This window comes from Apteryx mantelli, chromosome 2 (genome assembly GCF_036417845.1).
Source record: "Apteryx mantelli isolate bAptMan1 chromosome 2, bAptMan1.hap1, whole genome shotgun sequence".
Classification (NCBI taxonomy): domain Eukaryota; kingdom Metazoa; phylum Chordata; class Aves; order Apterygiformes; family Apterygidae; genus Apteryx; species Apteryx mantelli.
Genome location: NC_089979.1, coordinates 26,999,583 through 27,024,614, shown reverse-complemented (window position 1 = coordinate 27,024,614; position 25,032 = coordinate 26,999,583). Strand labels below are relative to the sequence as shown.

The 25,032-nt window shown below is 40.7% G+C and overlaps 1 protein-coding gene across 1 annotated transcript in view; it reads right to left on the bottom strand.

Moving 5' to 3' along the window:
• GRHL2 (grainyhead like transcription factor 2) overlaps nt 1-25,032 on the bottom strand; it is a 58,213-nt gene that overhangs the window by 16,964 nt on the left and 16,217 nt on the right. The window contains 5 exon segments of the mRNA XM_013941958.2: nt 1,379-1,410; nt 3,652-3,791; nt 3,877-3,964; nt 9,826-9,984; nt 19,323-19,417. Of these exon segments, the coding sequence (XP_013797412.2) occupies nt 1,379-1,410; nt 3,652-3,791; nt 3,877-3,964; nt 9,826-9,984; nt 19,323-19,417 (514 nt within the window).

Sequence of the window (25,032 nt, the reverse complement as noted above, 5' to 3'; positions counted from 1 at the left end):
TGATTCACTTTGCACTCTGGCAAAAACCCCACTAGCTATTCAAGTAACAGCAGACCCGAAACTACAAGGATTTAGCTCTTGATGCTTATCTGAACTCTCCAAGCCTCTCAAATTGCCCTATACTGACTGACTAGGACAGGTAAACCCGCCCCGAAGCTGCATATGAGTTAGAAAACTCAAAGGCCTTTAAGTGTTTAAATATTTATGGAAGAAGAGGGAAAAAAAGTAAGAGCTAAGTAAGGAGGCAAACCCACATTTAAACATGGATTCACCTTCCCTTTCAGGTCAAGGAGACAGCCTCAGGAAATGCTGACAAGATTTCTGAAATAGCCAAGACCTTGCAAGCCAGTGAGTTCAGAAGGAGCAGCGCGGGGGGCCAGGACCAGCTGGGTGCTGTGATACGCCGTGCCAAGGAGCTGCTGCCCCCAGGCTGCTGCCACCGCAGCCTCTCGGCAGCTCCCTGCAGGGCTCGCGTCTCCGCGTCATCGCGGAGCAGGGAACTGAAGCCAGCGCGCTTGGCACAGGGACACCCTGTGTTTCCCAAGGTCCCCTGAGCCTCACCAAGAGCAGGAGCTTCACAAAAGGAAAAAAAGGGCCTAAAGTTTGGAAGTCAATGTTAGCTGCAGGTGCACAGCCGCTCCCTCCTGCAGGCCATGTTTTGCATGCATATTTGTGAATTCAGTTGTCTTACTCCATGCTCTCAGACTTGAGGGTTTCAAGCAACTTATAAAAGTAAGGGAGTTGCAATTGTTACAGTTAATGCTGGCCGAACTTCAGCCAAAGACATTCAAGCCCTTAGACTGTGACATCTGTCACTATTTTAGGGACTTTCTGCAGTTCTCTCAGTCCCCCCAAAGCTCAATACTTTGTGCTCCCCCTTCCGATTCTCTCCCTCCCCAGGATCTCCCATTCCCTTTCTGGCTTTCTCTTCTGGTATTTGGGCATTCTCTCTGCAATTCCTATATTTGTCATACATACATGTGTGCTGCTAAACAGCTTTCAAATTTCAGTGCTTTACTAAACAATTCCTGGACAGATTGTTTTTGAAGTGATTTGGGAACCTTTATATAAAAGGTGCTTTATTATCAAATATATTGTCCTGCCTCTGTACTGAACCTTATGGCTTATCAGGCCATTTTACTTGGAAATGTACAAACAAATAGATATTATAAAAAGCCAGTTCACACAAAGAAAAAAAAAAGTTACCATAAAAGAAACTTCTACCAGTTCTACATGTTATGTACCTACAATTAGTGATAGAAGAATATGAAGGAAGGGGGAGAAAGGAAATTAATTTTATTTGATTTTGTGTTTTGAGTCTGCTTTCTAAGGGTTTGGACTGCTAACTGTAAAATTTGTGGAACAATAAATGTCTTACCCTTCTCTCTCATCATCCGTATTATAGTAAACCTAGAAAGGTAGAAAAAAAATTATTCCCAAAGCTCAGACACCTGCTGAACAGAGTAACTTCAAAAGGGAGTAAAGACAACAACCAGTTTGCAGTTCTCCATCTGTTAAAAATGCCTTTCTTTCTATAAAACAAAACATCTATATTTCTAATGGTGATCTGGAGAAAGTGCAGCTTAGAAAAACTGCTGTTGAATATTGTCTAATGGAAATATATCAAAGCACTTCGACAGATGCTGTCTTGTCCTCTGGTTTATATCATTTTTTCAATTATTTTACAGTCCTGAAAATCAGACCACTATTCACCTAAATTACCCTTAATATGATTTAAGCCACAACACTCACGAGCTTTTATATGTATTTAATACTGTCTGAAAAACCTAATTAAACTATAAAGGCCAATATTAAACTACAAGCCTAATAGAAATCCAATTACTAATGGTACAGATGATACATATCTATTTTGCACATTCTGTAGATAGATGCACAAGTCCAGATCCTTGTTCAGTGTAAATCAGCATAATCCACATTCATTGAGACCAAATTTACAACAGCAGAAAATGTGGCTAATATTTGCAGCAGAGGTATAAAATCACAGTCCATTGTCAAAAGCTTTACAAAACAGTCAGTCAAATTCCTCACAACATGCCTGAAATGCAGGTCCGTACCAACAAGTACCTGAACATTCAGCTATTGAATTACAGTGGAAACGTGGGGCGCAGGCATAGCACCAGAGTCCTGAGCTCTGCCAGAAGCAGAAGGAGGGACCTTGGACAAATTTCCAGCACTCACACTGGCAAAATTCAGAGCACATTTGGCTTTCACTGGGACCCTCAATGCTTAGCCAGATAGGCCTTTACTTTAACCTCTGAATCCAAACAAGGAAAATAGTTCAGAGGTGTGTGTGCAAAGCTGCATTCCATAATATCTGTAATTTATTCCAAGTCCAGGAGCTGAAAGTGGCTACAGAACACTGTCAGAATAAACCATTTTTCTGTTAAGAAATATAAAACACAATTGAAAAGTTCAGGATAGCAGAAAGGCCGATACCACAACCAATATAGAATTAAAAGTCAGGACTGAACATTGCCTAAGAGCTAGCAAACTGGGTATCTTCCAGTTAGTTTAGAAAATTATTTACAGGATTCCATGTACTAAGAAATGCTCCACCTTCTTCTGTTTTGAGACAAATCCACATTCTGATTTGAAAGTCATGAGAACAGAAGGTACCCAGCACTGATATGTGAGTGGGAGTCTTTCCAATTTTGGAGAATAAGTCAGTGACAGCTGTGATTGCAATGTCTGCGGTCTTTGTGCTTTGCTCTACCACAATCCTGAATGCTTTAAAATAATGACAATTCAAATTTAGTCTCATTTAATCTTCATTACTTTCATACTTTATAGGAAGATGCATATAAGATTTGATCATCCACAACTTGTCTTTATAAACACACATACAAAGGTCTCACTCCGCTCCCTGAGAGCATAATAAATAGCAAGTTCATATCTAAAAAATTGTCAGAGCTGATCCTAAATTCAGGTTTGCAGTTTCCCCATAAGCAATAAAGTAGGTCTTAAAAAGTCAAGTCAGCAAAGACTTTGTCACAGTTACTGGTAATAATGACTCCATGACTTCAGCAGTAAGTCACCACTGAACATTAGAAGTAGCATGGTAGATTTTTACTCCCTCTGCTATATTTTAGAGTCCGAATATATTTTTCTAATGAATTATCAGATCTCTAGTGGATGCCTACAGAAATATACAGAGGTGTTTAGTGAACCTACTCTTGACCTCATTATACATTTAAGAGTTTGGTCGTTGTTTTCAACCATCACAGGGAGGGGGATCTCTTCTACCACAAGGTGGCACTTTATTTCATCAAGCCAACTAGCATTTTCAAAAAAGATTTTCTGTCAGTCACAAATCAATCTTCTACTTCTTGATTATTTGTTCCATTCTTTCTTGTTAGCAGAAGAATGACAAAACCAGAACAAAACACAAAACAGTCTGTTATTAATGAAGTATAAACTCCTTTCTTGCACCCAGAACTAGGAAAGGCATTTGTCTCTTATAAGGTCTTTGTTAAGTGCACTCAGTGCCAGGCTAGTCAAGAGCCACATTTACCAAAACTGATAGCTGAAATAGTCATCAGGAACAGTGCTTTGTTTTTGTAAAACATTACTCAAAACGTGCAGCCGGGTAGCAGGTGGACACCTGCTCATCTCATTATTATTATTTCCTACCTGTCCAGTTCTTTGCAGGTTTCCAAAATGAACGTCTGGTATGAAGAGAACTGGCTGAGAATCCAGGTCAGTCATTGTTTTGAAAAAGGTGATATCGCTCTTTTTTTGCAAAGGGAGAGTACTCAACTTCCCTTCAGCTGCTGGGAAGATCACAAAGTCATACAGTCATGACACAAGGCACATTAAGCGGACTTAGCCCAAACGAGAAAGGCTTGTCTTACTCACAGTTACTACACGGGGCCTGAGACGGCTGGCCTTTGCCTTTCTTTCTGTTCTGCTTTCTCTCTTCATCCCGGATTTTCCTTTCTGCTCCCTGATGCAAAAAAAGACAAGCCCCAGGTATTACCCTGCGAGGAACCCGTGTGAGCATCGGCCCCTGCGGTGCCCCTGAGGTGCACTGGAGTTCCAGGCACGCTGGAAACACCGAAACACTGGTGAGCCCAATATCCTGAAATCCACCAAGGAGGTTTGGAGATGTGGGACACCAGCCAGCTCCAGATGCTGGGGCTGGCAGGCTGCACTAATCCACATGCCTCACGGCTGGCTGGGACCCACAAAGCAACAGCTCGGGCAGCACACAACACCCACCACTGACGGCAGCATGGCGCCTAGCACAGGGCTGGTGGCACCACGTCACATGCAACACAGCCCTGAAGCCAGTGCCTCAGCGAAGGCTGGTGCACTCAGGCCTACGTACTTCTTCACAATACGTGCTGACAGAAAGCCTCTGCAGGACTGCTATCGTCTTAGATCATGCCTACACTAAGCTTTTTCTGAACTCTCCTCCACCCACCTGGACTTGGGGTGGGACTGCCCCATTGCAGCCAGTTTTGTAAAGGCCTTTGAGATCTTCCAATGCCAGAAGGCTACATTAACAGCTTGCCAATAATGCAAAGGCTCTTACAGAAACAGGCATTTCAAACAGGGAGAAGTCCTCGAGAAACTTGAAAGTGATGCAGCACTGCCCTATTAGGCCCCAGGAACTCCTGGGAAGTTGCAAGCTTCTGCTATGTAAATACATTCCCAACAAGTTTAGAAAATAAAACTTGTTATTGACATAAATAGCAGCAACACCTCCTTTGAAGTTCTAATTTACTTTATAAATATGAATATAGCCACGTTGTGAAGCGTATTAAAGATCCATATGCTACCAGACAGACAGCATGCAAAATTAAAGATTTTTTCCAAATTAAATTTAGAAGTTTCTTTAAAAGAAAATGGGGAGGGGGGAAGCAAAGCCAAAAATATTCACTCAAGACAGCAAAATTTACACGAGCCAACGATCTGAGTTTGAAAAAAATGCAAGAAAAGATACACTCCCAGTTGTGACCTATCAATGGCTTTCCAGAGGTTGAAACAAGTGGAGGAAAAAACATCTCTTTAAAGAACATCAAGGTGTCTAATAGAAACATCACCTTTGCAAGCCAGTTCACACTGACCTCAACCACAGAAGTTGCCTGAATTCCAAAAGATTCAATTATGCCCTTAATTGTCAAAATTGTGTCTATGGGCACATCTCTATTTTTAAAGGCCTCCTGTTCTTTGACAGAAGGGAAAGAAATATGCCTCACTGCCTCTGTCTTGAAGAAGGCACATGTCTGGAAGCACTGTGCTGCACAGTGGTATCCTTGCCATGCTGGTGACAGCCCTACCTTTCTGTTTTGCAGCTGTGATGATTGCTCTCAGGTAGACGGGTGAACGTTCAAAGGAATTCTGCACACTGCAAGGAGTGTGAGTTTCCTCTCAGGAAAGTAAAAGCTGAGGAGGACTCAGCCTTCTGTATGTGATAAAGAAGGTATGTTTTGCTGATTTTCTTTGATATTCTCTGTAACTATGAACCTGGGAAGGTGCCACAGCTTCGTCTCCTTTCACTCAAGTCAAGATCACCAAGTCGTCGGGGATGCAGGCAATCCCTGAGCACGCAGCCACTCCTAACCGCCAGTGTTTATTCATGTCACGGTTCCCATTAGAAGATGCTGTACAAGATGGGGAAGTGCTCAGCATTTTATAGATTTCGGTTCATATAATTCACTTCCAACACCATTAAAAAGCACAGAACAGCGTGAGGCTGGGCTTGGCTTGCACTCTCATGTTCCCCCGTAGCAGGGCACAGAGGGAGCAGTCCCACAGGACAGCTTGAGACCCTTTATCAGCTGCCCCCCACCGGGGCTGCTGTGCTCCCTCTGCCTCTCCTACTCCAGCTGCTCCCCATGTACTGGTCCCAGCACTTTCTGGACCTCTGTGAACCACTGCAAGTCACTAATCCTGCAGGGAACCAACAAAGGTGTGGTGAAGAGTTTTCTGCTGGGTCCTGAAATGGGTCATACGAGAGTGGGGGTGGAAGCAGCCAGATCTGTGGCAGAGCCAGACGTCAGTGCCAGCACGCCAGTGGGCTGCCTCAGCTGCTTGTGCACACGGAAAATGCCTGAGCTAGGAGCAGCCTAGCAGACTTTGTACAAATGCAACAGGTCTAGTACTTGTGTTACCATCCACTAGCAAACCCCAGTCTATGAATTTCAACTGATTCAAGACATGTTTGCTCTCCAAGTCTGTAATTCATTTAGGGCTATGTCTTGCAAGGAGTGAAGCAGTCTAGCTCCAGCCCAGCTAAATCCTTAAGTAAGGACCATCACTGCTACAAAGCCCATGTCTATGCCTTCTTCTAGATCAAGGCCCAAGTATTCCACATTTGATAAAATAGGCCTACAAACTTCAGCTTTCTTCTCTCTAAAGCTGAAAACCGGTAGGCAATTAGATTTGCTCAGTATCCTATAATAATCTGTTTTCATTATTACTATCCTTATTGAAGACTAGAGGGCAGGAACTGCATATATTCAAAACAACAAGCAGTTTTTCCCGAGTAAAGAAAACAGGATTAATTTATTTGATTTGGAAGAACAATGTTATGGTATTTGCCCAGTCAAATGTTGCTGCTTCTTTTTAGCAAAGCTAATCACATATAGAAAATGAAAATGTCTCTGAATCCCCACTTCTTTCATACTCAATGGTTAAAGCATCTTGCAATATATAAATATAAATAGGCCTGGTAGCAAGTTTCCCTGACAACCTACTTAAGGAATAAAAATAATATTCTCTTATGATAAAACAGCATAAGTGATCTGCACATGATAAAAAGACTGCAAGGGCAGAGAGAATTAGCACTGAGCAAAAAAGATGAGCACCATAACAGTTGATTTGAAGATTGCCTACTGGAAAATAAACATGGACAAAAGACTGGAGAATGAATTGGGAGCAAGCAAACAATTACAACCTTCGCAGCCTTTACCTCCGTGCATTTATGTTACATAAAGCACATGTTCAATCTGAGTCTGTGATGCTTTCTAATTTACAGGCAGAAGAATAGTAAATTTAAGTAACTGCCTGAATAAATACTGACATATATATAATATGTATCACTTAGCTAAATGCAGTTTTAGTTCTTCAAGGATGGTCTTTCCACAACAGTTATGCTGTATTTCAGCTGAAGGACATTAATTTAATCAGCAGATGTTTTTTCTTAAAAACTAGACACATCTACCTGTGATTTAACCAAATTAATATATAAACACTACTACTGGCCCTAAAGAGGCACCATTACTGCAGAAAGACCATTTATAACGATACTATCAGACACAGAAACATTTTTTCTTCCATGTTTCAAACTAAGATAAATATTTAAAAATGCAATTATATTTCAATATTTAGGCGGGAGGAATTCACTGTGCAGTTCCTGTAATCCAGGCAATTGTAACAAATCAGGCACTTTTTTCATGAGTTTCTCTTTACAGCTGTCAGACTGGAGCACAACAATGCAATGTATACTTTTAAAATGTATAAAAATGATTATATGTTTGTTCTTCTTTAAAATGGCCCATAATACTTTTTAAATTAAGCGTGACAAAGAGTAGGGCAAAAACCAGAGTGCTGCAGGCTCATCGCCTTTACCAAATAGGCAGTAAGTCCTATCTTTGTCACTAGAGGGCGAATAATGGACTTGGAAGAGAAACTGAGCCAGAGACCCTCCATTTAGCACCCTGTCGACCAGTGCCCCCCTAATTTTTCTGGCAACTTGGAAAAAGATGATGGTATCCTGCCCAGGCACCTATCTCCCTCGGAGCACAGTGAATTTTTCCAGTTGCTTCAGGAGGTGGAGGAGAGCACCCTGAGCAGCGTGGGCTGTGGCCTCACTGAAACGGGCACAGTAAATCCAGGAGCAGGGGCCACTGTGCACACAGGACGGCTCCTGTGTAGGCAGGAATGTAACCTCCGAGCTCAGCCAGTACCTGAGCTTTGAGTCTCCAAACATTTATTTCCTTACTAAAGCACTGTGACAACCTGAGGTCAGTAAAGAGGCACCATCGTAACCGAGTGGAGAATCTGGCCTCAGTCTCTTTCAAAAGGGCCAATTAGCACAAATTGTGATGTGAATTGACCAAGATAATTTTCATTCATTTTCATTCATTTAATTCATTTTCAGCCCTGCACCAAGTTAGCAAGCACTCTGTGTGTGTGTGTATACATCTGTATTATACAGATATATATGCCATTACCAATCCCCTTGAGTGTTTCAGTTCCCACTTTCAATAGTTTTGATGTTCTTAACACTTTACCCTTGTGATCTTTTCTTCTACTCTGAGACAGTTTTGATTAAAAGTCTCAACACTCATTTCCTGCTTCCTATTCAGCAAATCTGAAGTACCAATTAAGTCAATAGAGGCAATGAAAATGTATTATTCAAAATCTCAATTGTGTCTACTGGTCACCCTAGATGAGTTTGTGCTCTGAATTTCTTTCCTTTTTTTTAAATAATTCAGATTTTTCTAATTGCTTTTCCAAAACAGGTAGATGAAAACAACTTGTTACTTTGATATCAACTGAGCTTTTAACAGCCAGCTGTAGCTTCAAATCTCTGTAAATATTTGACATTCAAAGTTACAATTAAAAACATAACACTTTGGCTGCAGGAAGACCTCAGTGCATACATTTACATTCATTACTTTCAAAACTTCTCCTCCGGTAATAAAACTAGTTAGCCCTCAAGATCCTGTTGTCAAGACAGCAAGAAGGGAATTAACTGAAAAAGGGGAAGGAGCAGCAGCACAGAGACCTGAAACAGTTGAACTCTTACCCTTTCTTTAAAAGTTAATGCTATGTATTGCCTGGGGCATGGCCTTTTGCCTTTCTATTCCCATCTGTAAGATGGGAAAACTAATTTGGATAACTTTCATAGTCACTTAAATAGATGTAGGCTCCTGAATCCTTAAACCTTGACTAGAATCTAAGCATCTACTCTGCTTCAGAAAATCCTTCCCAGCAGGGATAAAGTCCATTGGCTGGCAGTTGTAAAATATAAATGAAAAGTGGTCACACTACACATTTAAGAATCATCACTGAGATAAAATTTCTGAGCAACTGTTTCTACTTGGTGGTACTTATAGCTGACCATGACATTGTCAGACTCATTTAAGCTGTGATCTGTTTTGAAGATGAAGAGTACAGCCAAATCTTACCAGTTCCAAAGAACTGGGGAAACCCACTGTGAAAGGAGCAAAAGGACCAAATTTTGCAAAAGAGGGCATAAGCAAAAAAAAAAAAAAAGTTGCTGAACCACAAAATGGGAATGGTTAATGTATTTTTGCAGAAAACTCTCACTGAAGCTTCCAAAATAACTGTTTGCAACCAAGCAGAAAAAAAAAAAAAAATCAGCTGCATGGTTGGAACTCAGTGTTTTCTACTATATCACAAAAGACAGCTTAGCAGGCCTTTACAGAATGGTACATTTCTCTATCAGAGACCCCTGCCTCAAAGTATACATATTCCCTATCTCGGCTGCTAGAACCAGCAGAGAGATCATCAGACCAGGCACTTGCATGACCCTACGGTCAGTACTGACCTCCCAGAAATCCTTACATTAGGACTGTTTCCTATACCATGTCCTTATGCAGTCCAACTATTCCACATAAACTGAGGAATTGAGGTCCAAGAGGCTGCAAAGTAGTAAAATAATTGGGTGATAATCTGTTAGATTTATAATATAGCTGGTCCAAATTTTACCATGAAACATTATTCTTTGGGAAAAGAAACAACTTTTAACTAGGTCTAAAATGCAGCAATACCAATAAACTGTCTAACAGTGTCCCTCTTCTATCCATTGTAATTCTGCTTTCCACTTACCTTGTCACAAAAAACTTTGATCTGGCAGTAGGCTCGGTGGATGGGTTTATTGCTGCGATTGTTGTAGCTGTACGTATCTATCTGAATCATCAAAGGAAGCCCCTTTACTCCTTTTTGTGAGGAGAAATCCGTGCTCAGGCAATTCACAGTGATGAAAATCTGTGTACCAGAGAGATTGCTTTAAATACATGGTGCAAACAACTATTAAACTTCTGGAAACACATGGCAATTAATGGGAAACATAAAAAGCAGATACCAAAAAAAAATGCTTTTAATTCAGCTACTATCTCCACTCTGACAATTCACACATTTATTCTCCACTTCTGTCCTAAGTCCAGCCAAGGTGGTATCATGCTGGGACAGGAAGGCAGACTCCTACGGTGTATCAATGTTAATGCTTTAGTTTGGATCAGGAGTTCAGGTTTGAGGTGAATCACTTGCTGGGCTCAACTTACTGTGCTTTGGTTCCCACCACAGAGCTGCTTCAGAGAGCCCGAGCTGGATTCTTTTTGGAAGAGTCAGACCAGAAGATGTCTTGGGCGCACATCTCGTGGTTCAGCTGCTAATGGTTGCTCAGTCTCTGGGAACTGACTAGGGATAATCTGAGATAAAATGTGTTTCATGTGGATGTCAAGTCTTTAATCCTGACTGTTTCACCCTACAAATCTGTTCTGTATGTTTGCACTATTTGTTAATGTAGTCAAAGCAAAATAACCTTGCATTGTCCTTTCTAGCCATCTTTTTGTTTGGCTTGTTCTTCTGACATCTCATAATTTAAATTCAGTGTGGCCAAACAAAAGTCCTACCCTTTTTTCACAAACACTTTTTTCTTTGATCATATGGAAAAGTATTCAGCCCCATAATACAAGTTTTTGCTTCCTCATAGCTAGGTTACTTTTAAATCTTACCGATTTTTTTCAGTACGGTCTCTTTTAAGATATGGCCTTTCCATCCTCATAGCTAGGAAACTAGAGAAGGGTCTCTGTGTTTCACTTTTTAGTGCCGGCACCATCACTGCCTGGCTTTGACAAATCTTTTCTTGCTGTTCTCATATCTATTCCAAACAGTGGTGCAAAGACCAGTCTTTTCCTGTACCACTTTGATAACTTCTCTCTCATCAGCAGTTTCCCTTCCTCTGTCCCATCAACAGACGTTCCTGAGTTTCACTTTAAAGTTCCTTCATAGTCTTTCTTCAATTTCAAAAATGCAGCTCACCCTGTCCTTCAAACTGGGACAGAGCTCTTCACACAATTATAAAGCTACTTCCTATCTCTTCTGAAAAATCCCCTTCATCATGTAGCCTCCATATGACTTGGCAATGCCTGTGGCTTCTGGCGTGCTGGAACCACTACCTGTCTTCTACTCAGAAACCTGTCTCGTGGTTTCCTTCTATGCCCACTTGTGTCTGTTGATAGCCACTAGCTATCTCATGCCTTCTAACCACCATCACTACTGTGGGACACAGACTGTCTCTTCTGTCCTCTGTTTGTACAGCACCTGGCAGAGCGGCCTCTCACCACCAAGTCTCCCAAGGATTATTTCAGTGCAAAGAAAGCTGTTACACGATCTGAAAAATCACTCATTTCTTCCCAGTCAGGATAGTGTGCATGAAATTTGAGAGATAAAAATGTGTATTAAAAATCCAGTTATTCTTCCCATGAAGAACATGTGTCAATATATGCATTACATAATAATGAGCACTGATTACATATTAACATGATTCTACTTTTTAGTTTTCCTCAGATTTTAAAAAACAAAACACACACAAAACCCCAAGTACAGTGAACTATGAAAAAGAAAAGAGAACACTGCCAATACTCATTTCCTGAACCATGACAACATGAAAGCTTCTGCAGGACAATTGACAGAGTCAGAAAGGACGAGCTTTGTGGGACCTCTCGTGAACCCGCTCCCCACCAGGACCGGGGGCGCTGGTGTACACCTCGCCGGGCAGAGGAGACATCAACAGGCCCTGGGCCTGTGAGGATTCAAGAAGACAGAGAGCGAAGGAAGCCCTCCCCCTGCAAACCACAAGCAGGAAAAAAAAACAGTAGGGCTGAACAGAATACTAATATCCCTAAGGGGAAGGACAGCACAGAATAAAGAAGGGTTGCTGTACAGGTGGCAGAGGGATACTTTACCCTAATGGCAGAAGTTAACATTACAGTCAGTTTTTTTTTATGATGGAGCCAGAGCAGCTTGTTTGCCTGACTGAGCTAATGGCACCTCCACATTTCTGCTTCTGATTGTATCACAGAGCTGCATTTACAAATGAAATAGTTGAACTTTAACTGAGGGGAGAGGAGGGAGGCAGGGAAGGGCCCTAGGTGAAACTCTGATTTTGAAACTGATAGTGTTATTTCTGTTTCAAATTACAGCTTGGTCTCTTCCAGATTCAAAGGTAAGTGTAGATACGGGTGCATATGCCTTTGAAATATGATGGTCTGAATTTTCATTTGCCTTAAGTCTCCTCTACAGTGTCGGGGCAGTGCTTTAATGTATGTATGAACACAGAGCAATGGAATGAGGTCTGATGTAGAAAAGAACCTATATTTTAGCCCATGCTTCTGCACAAGCATCTTGCAAACTGCATATTAAAAATGTGAGAAAGGATGCGAAGACTTTGCATCTATGCAACAGTCTGTGCATCTATCACATCTGCTGCACACGCAGCTGAAAAATAAAAAAAGTCATTGTCCCATCTTAATCAACTACATACACTGTGTGTCATCTCTTCCACTGCCTCCAGAAACCTAGAGTGTAGTAGGAGTGACTGGGAAAGACAGACTTTATTGTTTTAAGAGTCCCAATACAGCAATAACAGATTATTCAGCATGAATAATAGATTGACGCTGTAAGATTCAATATCCTAATCCTGACACCGTAATACATCAGGATCTCTCTGAGGAGCAATGACTGTACATTCATGTGCACGAAGTGTACTATAATTTCTGTCATACCATTTCTGCCATGCGGATAGACAGATGTACTTGAATTAACACAGATCATTTATTTTTGGAAGATTTTTTTGTCTCCACACAATCTTCTATTAGCTTTTCTTTAAAGCACAACACTGATTTTTGATTTGGAAAACAATTTAAAACAAACCTGGCTCTGTGCACAGAGAGAAAGGGAAGAGGGCATGAGTTGTGTTACTCGAGCTGATTTTAGGGAGGGGTTTCTTTGCATTACTGAAGATTTTCACCAGTTATAGCACAGTGGTACAGCAGGCTTCTAGGGTGAAACAGAGGCAGGGAGCCCTTGGGCCACGGCCCTCTCTCTGTCCCCATCCTGCCCCACAGCCTTCGCCTCCCTTAGGCCGTGGCTGAGGAATGCAGCCTGTTCTGGGCAGCAGCAATGATTTCACTTACCTATCCAAGCACAGCCACTTCGCCCTGTGCAGCCTGCATCTTCCCCTCCTTTGCAACTGCACCCGTGAAGCAGGCAAGCTACTCGCAGTGAGACTAGGAGCAAAACAACGCCCAGGCAGCCAAAAAAGACAAAGTCCTACCCTACCTCTCTCAGAAGAAACTTGGGCTTAAGAGCTGTCTTACTCTGATCTCTCGCATGGTGGTTATATGGTTAGAAAATGTAGATTTAGGTAGAAATGACAGCAGCAGGAGGAGAAATCTCTGCTGTTTTCCCCAGGGCCCTGTCTACACTTGACTTAGAATTATTTTCACAGATGTGACTATGGCAGTACATGAATTCATTTACAAACTTTTTTTCCTGCGCAAACTGGATTTTAGCAATGTTTTGCTATCAGGAAGAAGTTTGGGTTGTCGTTATAGCGATTGTCTTTTTTAAATGTCAGCATATCAGAGCAATTAATGATAGAGTTCCACCCATCTAGTCTCCAGCTCAGGCATGCTATTGGCAATGAAAAACTAATTTGGAGAAACATTTGATGCCTGAAAAAGTTTCAAAAGTGGCCTAAGATAACGACAACTCTTCTGTTTGTTAAAGGGAATGTCTAGAAAAAGCGCTCTCTCTTTCGGGGGAGGCGCTCCTCCACAGCGTAGCTGTTATTATGTGAATTACTGACTGTTTGTTAAACACTGCAGCATAATTAGTGAGGTACAAGACACAAACACAGTAATCTGCCTTCAGAGAAGGCAAGGCTCAGAAATGCATTTCCCCTTTTATTATTTAATCCAGCCAACATGACTCCTGCTGCAGTCTCTCAGCTTATACACTTTAAAGGTCTACAGTTATGAAACCTCTAAATATAAGCCTTTTATTAGTATTTACATTTCTGGCTCTCATCGCCTCAGAAAAAGCCAACGGCAGAAGGGAGGGAAGAGTGGGTTGTATCATAAAATTAGAAACTTTAAGTAATTTCTCTACTGAATACAGGCAATATATAGAATCTATGTCTAGGGGATTGGTCTTTACAAAATCCTAACAATCCTCAGTTTTAAAAAGGTTCATCCCTCCATACTGTAACAACAAAGAGTTAAATGACTTGTCCCTTTAATGAGTAACACCAATCCCATCATTCCTCGTATATGTAAAAAGTGTGAGTTTATAGTTTCTCCTGCCAGCCGTTACCTTATAAATCCCATACAAAGGTAAGACCTTTGTTTTATTTCAATACAAATGTCTCCAGCAAATGTTTACACTGCTCTTTTGAAGCTTCCTCAACCCACACCACACCCTGGCAACTACATAAAAATGCCATTTGCCTTGAATCCCAGATGCATACTTACTGAACCGTTTGTATACACTGAAATTGCAACACTATTTGCTACCACAAGTTAACTCTTCTTTAATATAAATATGTGTGCATGTGTGTGTGCCCATGAATGCATGCATGTATACATACATTTATATATATATACATGCACATATGCACATACAGATATGGCTTAGTAAAGCTGGCTCCAAGTCTACTACTACATAATTTCTGGTACTAACTCCCCAAAATAAAGTCTCTCTACCTCCAATCATTAAATTTTGAGAGTGTAGAAAATACCAATTTCCTTCCAAATGAAATGAAAGTTGATGTAACTTAGGAAGGAAATGAATAATTAAGAACATCATAAATCTTACACTAGTCAAAACTTGTACTAAATATCCCTACCAAATTAAGAAAAAATGGATTATCACAGCACAAATCACTGCTAGAGACTGTGTGGTTTCATCAACTTGATTTTACAATTGTGCCCACTGGAATCATGGCTCTCTTTGGCCCACAATGTCTAAGAGCCTAATCCAGCAAATCACTCACTCACTGAAAACAGAGCCTATTACTCTGTGGGCTATGCCAAAACTCATTAAATAACTGGAAAAGTTCCCAGGGACTTCAGCATGCTTTGGATTAAAGATCTACATTTCAGTTAAATATACGAGGACAGCACGCAAGTATACACAACTATTGCACAGCACACAACTGCTATACCCACCAAAAAGCATGTGCCAGCACCTTTGTGAATTACATATCTGCCAAGATGTCTGTTTACTGCATGTCCAATTGCATGTCTTCGCAGAAGTCAGTAATTTCTTGATATCACTAAAAGCTATTTTTTTGTGTGTGCTTTAAGGTGATATTCTCTTTTACCAACTGTTCACTGAGGTTGCATTGTTGACTTTACAGTAAAAGTATGAACTTACTTTCAAAATAACATTGTTTCAGAGGTAACATCACCCTAACCATTTTAAAATAGCAAAGCATTAATCAGAGTGAAGACTTATCTGAAAGAGTTGGTACAATTTATGAAAAAGAGACTCTTGTTTGACCAAGAGTGTTCTGGTTCTTAATTATCTTTCTCACAAATTCAGTTCTGTCAGCAATAAGACTGCAAGCAGGCAGATGTATGTCTACTGAAAAGGAAGCTAAGCTCTGTTCAAAAGCCTCCACAAGAATTTTGTCAATCTGCCAGATGCTGCAGAAAAATCTTCTGCAGATCAACAGCAAGGTAGTTTTAGCATATCACCTTTTACAAATCATAAAAAAACTTTTAAAAGATGGCTGAAGAGTCAGCTAGTTCTTATTATGTGTTATTTGTTTTCTCATCTTCCTTTAAAGAATTCCTTTAAAAACACCAAACATTACATTCAGGTTTAACCAAGGGTAAACCAGCAAATCACCCTGCTTATAAATCATGTTTATCTATATATAGGAGTAAATGGGGGAGTGAAAGGATAATGGACCATACAAAAAGTGATCTTCACTTCCTACCGATGCTTCCTTACTGCAGAGTGTTTTTGTCTTAAGGAAGCCTAAGGAAGAGTTTAACGTGGCTATGGACCCTTTCCCTTCACTCCCCCATATCCCAATTCTAAACCATAAATCTAGGGGAAACTCTAGAGAACGGCCGCAGTAGAAAAGGTTGTCATTGTAGGAAAAGGTATGGCTGTGGAGGGCCCAACCCTGCTCTCCTGGAGGGCAAGGGGACTGCTGTCACTTCAGATACAGCAGAGAAAACTCTTTAACGGGGCAGCAGTTCTGATTTTGGAGCTGTTTCCTCTCATCCACGGGAAGCAACAGGCAGATTATCCCATAGTTTAAGTGTGCTAAACAAGGGTCCCTCTTCCCTTCTGTGCCTTCAGGAGCAGTCAGGAGAGAAGAGAGCAGAGCCCACGGAGCCAGAGCCAGCCCTCGGCTCTCCTCAGGCTCCCAATGCGATGGCGAGAGGCCTCTGCCTGTCTTCTACAAGTTCCCATTTCTTTCACGTAAGATCCAACTGAAATGCTGTCTTATAAATCCTTAGCAGACTCCCTTTGTTAACAGGCAGATATGGGCTGTCACACTCAGGCTGTTATACCTTCATCCTAAAGGGCTTCCAGGAAGAAGGTACTACTCAGCTTGAGTGTGGGAGGAGGAATCTGGCTTTAAATCAGCTGCCCTCCAGGTGGAGTACCGAAGTGAGGAATCTGATGCTTGAGATATGTTTCCCTAGATGCAGGATTTAGTCTCCCAGGATAGACAGGGATATTCAGTTAGGTGATTTCTTTGTCTTCTTTTTTATTTTTAAAGATTGCTCCCCTGTGCAGTTCCAAAGATTGGTCTGGATTATTTTTTCTTCCTCCTAGGCCAGTGGAGAGCTTTGTCACATAACATCTTAGAGGCCCTGGCAAGAACTGCTCTGTACTGCTTTTGTCTGACTCAGAAGAGAAAGGTCTTTGTGCTTGTGAGGTTAGTTTTAATCTTGAAATTGTGGAGAAAAGGGAAAACAACACTGAGCAGAAACAATGGAGCCAGTTTAAGGATCATCGTTCAAAAAGCTTAAGAAAGGAGAGTCTGTAATTAGGTCTTGAAATTCTTTAGCTCTCTTGGATGAGGTAATTGCTGGAGAAAAAACAGTGTTCAGTGACGTGACTCTGAATACACAGCTTTCAAACACCGCAGGGGGATCCTATGGGAATTCCCAGTCTGAGCATGACTGGTTATTTTATTAAACTTTTCAACAAGAGCAAGCATGTATGTACATGTACATGTGTGCAGGGCAGGAAGAATGCTTTAGTGTATGGTGATAACCTTAAACACACAACCTGACTTATACTTTAGTGCCCAGTACCAAGTAATGCTATGAACACTCTCACTGCTATCAATACATTTTCAGTTTGAGCTCCTAAAAGATCAGACATTTAATAATTACCCCCCAAAATAAATCAAGCATAAAACAATATGTACTTTAATGACTACTTCCTACAGAAATACAAGTGGCTCTCTTAAATGTCACTCCTCACAATTTTTTACTCTTGAAACAATAATACAGCCATCATTTTAAATTCTTACTATTTTTACTCCCCAAGATTATAGTGAGAGTTGTATTCTTAATGTTTTGGCACCCAGGGAGGGAACAGTGTGAACGATATGATATTAGAAAGGAACAAAACGGCTGAGGGTAACACCTGATATTAGCACAGGAGACTTTCTTGCTCCTAGATCAATATGCTGTGTTGATCAGTCTGGCTTGCAGCTGCAAATCAAGTGTGTTAAAGAACTGTTAGCCCTGGCAACGGTGATGGGTAATCACTGCTAGGAGGAAGAGATGGGACTGCTGTGCTCTAGACCTGTTAGTGCTTCTGTCAGAGCACACACAGCCAGCAGGCTTGTGAAGGTCCCTGATGTTGGACATCCCAAATGAATTCTGTATTTGCTTGCACAGTGACCACATGCACACAGTGGTCATCTGTTGTGAGTGCAGGGGACAAGATAATACCTTATTTTTAAATGGAGTCACATAATAGCCACATCCTCATTTTAGGGGAATATCTGGGCTGGGGAGAGTGAGTAAACATGAGTTTTACAAGAGTAAATATAGCATTAATAGCAACTGGACCAAGTACAAGTCTGTTTACCAAGGCCCAGCTTTTGAAAGAGCTAGGCAGTTTTCGGAACTATTGTCTTTTCTTTACATAGTGCTCTGTTTTTTTAAAATATGCATCAACTATGAAAATCCCTCTTACTAAAGCCTTCAGCATCTTCAGTTAACAACCAAGTCAAGATAGCAAGCGTTAATGCTCCTGCTCAGTGCTCAATGCAGTCCCCCACAAGGAGGACACTACTCGGTTAGAAATGCAGTGGGGAACTGTGCATGAAGCTCTGCATTTGAGAGATCCTTAGTATTACCTGAATGTTGGGTGTTTTGTATTCAGTATGAAGACAGTAGCAGGAGTTTGCTAAGCTTGGCAGCATTTGCTGCTTATTATTTCTAGATCCCCGAGAACCCTGCATTACCCCCACCCATTTCACACAGCCCATCTCCCTTGCTATTTGCTTGCTGATGATTACCTGCAGCTTTTCATTTCTGTTCCACTAGGTCATGCAGCTAAAACATTCTGCTACCCTTTGGATGTCCTTATCAACAAGATACTTGATAAGGTGCTCTGCTGTCCTGGTTTAGAGGTTCGCTGTAGCTGTCACATCCTCAATTGCAAAATCCTATGTCTGAGGGTATTTGACCATTAAAAAAAAAAAAAAAGAATTCACCAAAAATATGCTCATTTCCAATTGCAAGGCCAGTCTGTGTTACCTTCTGGAAAACAATGGCACAAACACCAGGGACAGCATAGTCTAGCATACAGAATATTGATTATTGGTAATGTTAATAGTGTAGAAAGATGATAATCTGGAGAAAGGAAACATTCACCTTGTTTCCTACACTGACCTTGCAGGTAGGAAAAAACCTCTTACTGCTTCTCAGGCTGGGCATATTTTAAATGGAAAATCACTGAAAGGCCACAAATAAGAAACTATGCTCTGACAGCCCTGCAGGTTTTCCTCAGGACTGCATCTCCTTTTATTTGACAGGGATACGCATGTATATGCAGTATCATCCTGACAGCTGTTACACACCACCTTGCCTTTTATGAATGACCACAATCCTTGGAGACAGTGACAGATCAAGGTTTGCCAGTCTTTGAGGAGAGAGAGCTTTCTCACCTCCACTTATCTTTCTTATGTTGGTTATAGAGGAGAGAGGAGTGGAACAGTGACTGAGGGTGGATGGTTTTTATAAACAAATACCATCTGCATAGCTTTTCCTCACCTTTGCTTCCTCATTGACATCCCAAGTAAAGGACACAGCATTGAATGCAATTTCTTCAATATTCCCAATGGTGTTAAAACTCTCCTTGTAATCAGCTGTAACAAATAAAAAACAGAAAAATCTCGTGAAAAAGGATTCTCTTTTACAGCTCATAGTACAACTGTGGAGTTGCCCTTTGCTTTTTCAAATGGGTTGTCTAATACATCAAAACTACCTAATGTATTGCTTATGTATTGTTATTAATAAACTTATTTGCAAAGAGGTAATATACTGCAGCTTGTGTGTAATGCATACTACTTCATTAGCTAATGTTCTTGCAAAATACTCCTTACTCTCAAAAAGGAATCAGTATGACTGTGGTGAGTGGGTGCATTCATTAGCTTGGCAGTAAAAAGGAATAGCTAAGACTGGAAAATTAACTAAGGCTATTGAAACATTTAAAAGGAACGTCTCAAGTTTGACGTAAAGAAATGACATTATGGTAAAACCTAAAGAAGATTTCTAATAGCTTAAGAGACAGCTATTACCCCTGTCATTGAAGGAAATAATCAGAAGTGTACACTTCTTGCTCAACCTTTTTGTCTTTTCTAAGAATTATAGCACCAGATGCTGGATCTCTGTCGAATACCCGCAGAAACCATTTCTCCAAAGTGTAAATGATACTAAAATAGCAAACAAAACATAGAGATTTTTAAATTGTCTGAATACAAAACCTGCACCCTTTTCTCACTTATTTCAAAAGGGCCTTTGATATTATCGAGTAACTAGCATTCCTAAAAGGAGTAAAAAGCAAGAGGGAGGAAGCCTGAATTTCAAAGACGACAGAAAAAATAGTAAGAGGAGAAAAGCACATAAGGAAGAAAACTTCCAGGTCTTTCTTATAATCGAAAAGCAAAGTAGGAAGGACAAGCCCCCTTTTTTCTTCCTTTGCCAGACAGTTTAATGCACTTTGTTCTCTGTGATGATAGACTGAGAGACCAGGTTTGTATGGAGGTAATACCTGCCTGATTAAAGGAACTTTCAGATTCTTCAGGAAGAATCTCTCTGGTATCTATACACTTCATTAGAAGCCCTTGAGGGCTGTAATTGGTCTCAGTACCAGAGAGCTCAGATTATGCAATGCAGCAATCTTGATCTTTTTAACTTTTGCTCAAATCTGTACTTCAGAAGCATGTTGATTCTTAGCTTTGTATGCAGTTGTAGGAAGACAATGGTTTTGTATTCTATAAATGAGAAACCCAAATGGATGCGGTATTCCTTTTCTTCCCTATTTAACTTTTTAAAAATAAAATATAGGTCTCTAAAAATAATAAGATAATAATTGTTTCAAAAGCATTTATAACAAATCATTGTTGCAAGGAGAATGATTTAACATAAAAGAGACACAAGCAATTAGTATACCTTTCTCTCATCTGGCAGGCAGGGATGCTGGGATTTACCAGGCAAGTGAAACTGTGCACTTGGGATACTTGAAAGGACTTTGGACACTGTAAGAAGTCCCTGTTCTGACCTTAGGCTTAAGCATAACAAAGACATTCAGTGATGCAGCAACTGAACATGGTGTTTGAGAGGGCTGGCGGGTTTTTATTCCCTTCATGAACTCAGATCCCCTTTCTAACCAAAGTCATTGGCTTCACTATCTAAATTCAGTGTAGGAATGCAAATGAGAGGAATTAGAAGACACATAAGTAGTTTAATATGCATGTGCACACATCCACCCACCCCTTAAATTTATGATTCACCAAAAAAGTGCCTCGTGCAACTGCCTGCTGCATATGGGCGTGCTGTGTAGGTGCTCTTTGGAAAGACATGAACAAGATGTCTTGTAAAGACACATGTTTTCTTCTCAGAAAAGGCTGTCAGAACATAGCATCCCACCAACCCTTCCCTTCCCCCAATGCATGCCCCCGCTTCCTCAATTACCACACACAAATCTCATGAACTGTATATGTGACGTGCTGTTTAAAAGCAGAATTGCATTCTATTCCCAATAATTTACAAATAACTTTAAAGGATCCTTAGTAGATTAAGAAAGCATTTACATCCAAGTATATTTGAAAAGTGTCAGTGTGACTATGATTTCTCCTCTCCTGCTGCTGTGAGTTACCAGAAATAGAAAATTGGGGTTCTTCGATATGGAAGAAAACAGCTTTACAGGAATTCCTTTCTCATTGGGTAAACTGCATATTAAACAATGACAGATTTCAACATTAAACACTAATCATTTGCATTTATTACATGCCATTGTAATAGTTTTTGTATTGAGCATATAAATAATACAACCTATGCTGGATAAAATATGGGTAAAACCCTGGAGCACAGATAAACCCAATCTAAAGCTCCCATACCCACTCTTGTACATCTATGCTTGAAGTTGTTCCAGTATTGGTCAAATTATGGTACTGATTCTGAGCAAACAAGTACATATTTGCTGTAATCTACTATTGTATTCTTTATGCTGCAGTATTTTAAAAGGGGAAACTCAATGCCACTGCACAGTACTGTGGAAAATTCAGAAATAATTCTCACTCCTGCTGCTAGAAAGTGTAGAAGTGCCTGCTTTTCCACAAAAATCCATAGTTGCACAAAGCCTAAATTCTGGAAAACACTTTTACTTCTTGCTTAGTAAGTGTCAAGTCCTCAAGTCTACTCCTCAAGCACCTAGCACCTGCTTACATTTAAGTACCTGCTTATCCTATTAATGTCAATGTATCTTCAGATCTCATATTGAATCTAACCCATCCAACCAGAATTAGAACATCTGAAGTTCATTTGATGATCTGATTGCTAAGGACCTTTCTTATTACTAGCTGCTTAGCACCAAGACCAGCAAAAATTCTGCATAATTTCAGTATTTAGTTCATTGCCAAAAGAAAAAGTTCTCTTGTGCTGAAAGACTTACAAAGCTGTGTGATTTTACCACCAACCAGATATATTTCAGCCTAACTCCAGAAATGGTATCCTGATACCAAAGAATATCCAAATACTGATCTATCAGTCTTCTACGGACCCTCACACAAGAGCAGACAGTTTTCTGAAAAAAATCAGGAACAGCCCAGACCCAAAACCCAGCTCTGTAACTTCTCTGAACTCAGCAGTTTCATATGCTCAATTTCAATTTGCAGCTGATGGCCATTACTAATTAAAAAAATCAAAAACACATAAAGTAAAAAAAAAGTTCAAAAAATGATTAATATAACTGTTTATCAGTAGAGAGAAGTTAGCAGCATGGTAGCTATCACTCTTGAAGCTACCACCAGTGCATAATAGCTGAAGTTAAGAAAAAAAAAAAAGCCTTTGTCACCTTTTGTTATTCTGCAAGTCACACTCTAGATTAAAAGTTCATTCATAAACACTTAAAAAGGATTCACAAGTGTTTAACATGTTATAAACATTTAAGTTAACATAGTACTAATGGTTATAAGCATGTCTATGGAACATGTTAAATATATTTACGGCTATTCATATATAGATAGTTTAAAAGGAATCTAATAAAAGATTAACCCTTTATATATGCTTCATGGTAAATTTTTTAATCTGAAGTGTGGGCCCTTATATACTACACACCATGGCACTGTGGGCACCCAGTGCAACACATACTCAAAATCCCTGATCCAAAGTGTCTCTTCAGCAAGATAAGGAAAATGACACATCAAATCTGGGTGAGAAGACAAGAGAAGAGAAACAGCCATTGGAGTAGGAGGAGAATACAAAATACATGCCAACATACTGTATAAGTCCTACCACACCATCAAAGATACTTTATAAATACAGAACTTTATATGTAGCCCCCAATACTGTACCCTGGAAATGATAAAAATTAATATTTATTAACTTCAGGTAACAAAGGTTATTTTGCTATAACTTTAATCTTCAGTGATTGCAAATGATCCCAGAAGCTGGGACTCAGACCCTGATTAGTGCCCCAGTCACTATACTCCAGTGTTTCATTTACTTTCATGAGCCCTGTCCTATCTCTTATTTTGTGGGTCAATGATCACAGGGAACAGGCTTTAACAGGAAAGCACAAGGACTCCCACCACTGCCACTGCTCCAGACCCGACTCCAATCCCGCTCAGGAGTGGGGACAATTTGGGGGGAGGCGAGGGCAGAAATTTCCTTTGGCTACAGAAGGAACTGACCCTAGGCATTTCTAGGTCATGGGTAAAGCTTGTATAAAGAGAATCTCCTCCTTTTCTGCTCAAGTTTTGAAAAAGAAAAGAATGACTTTGGGGAGGAAGGGGAGTAGTTCACGTATTTATGCATGCTGGCAGTATTTATTAAAGCAGCCAAGCCAGTGGTTCCAAACAAGGGGCCACAGCTCCAGAAAGGGACACAGACCAGTAAAGCACAAGCCTAACAGAGATTTGCCTGCAGAAATGTGGCTCATCCCCAGGAGTGGGACCCAGAATAACAAGCAGAAGTGGGGCTACCAGCAGAAAGAGATTGCCAGCCCGTCCCCTGGAGACAGGCAGAATCTGCACGGAAATGGGAAGGTGGAACGCCATTAAATACGCCTGTCCTGAGCGAGCCTCTCTCACTGCCCCTTTAAATGGCTCTCCAGGGAGCATCCCGGCACATGCTAATCTCACTCACAGTCACGTAACTCTCTCTGTTCGCTCTATAGGGTCTGGGCCCTAATTCAGTATTCAGGAGCCCTTCAAGGATCTGGGGTGGAATTTTTAAAATCTTTGTAGAATCACAGAATAATTTAGGTTGGAAGGGACCACCGGATGTCATCTGGCTCAAGCCCTACCCTAGCCCCACTCAAAGCAGAACCAGCTTCTGAACTGGATGAAGTTGATCAGTTAGATCATCCCATGAGAAAAATGGAAAGTTTTGCTAAAGGGAGCTTGATGCCTATATGGGAAATCTAGTTAGGAACCATTCTGTCCTAAAGGGGACAGCAAAACTGACAGCACAGGAGCCAAAGGTCCACAATTATAAGTCCCATATAAAAGGAAAAGTGCTTTAAAAACACTTTATTTGCTAAGAGCTAAGGCCATATTTCAACTGTTCTCAAGAAAACACTACTTAGTAACATTTAGGTCTTCTGAAAACACTGAGGTAAACTGTGCTCTTAGTTTTTACATCTGACAAGGAATGCTGTATCAGCAAGTCCCATTACACCAGGCTTTGCTCATGTTTGCAGTCTAAATAGAGTACACACCAAAGTGCCACAAAAGTCAGAACAGACTCATCTCATCTCAGTTTCCTCTCAAATTAGCAGAAACATAAAAGACATTCATTTTAACACAGGTAAACACATAGCTTGTGCACAGCATTTGTTTCGCAGGGCACTGTTTTACAGAATATGTTTCACAGGCTGACTCACTTGGGTAAGGGGACTGAAATGTGTCAGGGACACCGTGAGTGAAATCCTGCTGCAGCAGTCGGAGGGTGTTGGCACTGCAATGGAACTAGCTTTTCGGCACATACCTTCGAAGGTATCGCAAGCTTGTACAGACTAGCACAAAAACAGGTAGGCTTCAGAAATAGCTGTGACATGACATACTTGCTCTTTTAATGTGTCATGATAGAAGTCATTTGGTCTGGGGTGAAAGTTTTACTGCCTTAAGTACTCCAAAGGAGAAAAAAAAGAGTCGGGGAAACATTTCAGCCAGAACTACAACAACAGGACAAGAGGCAGAGAGGAGATTCAGGAATAGTTGCCCAGTAGCTTTGACCAAATACACTTGACTTTAAATAA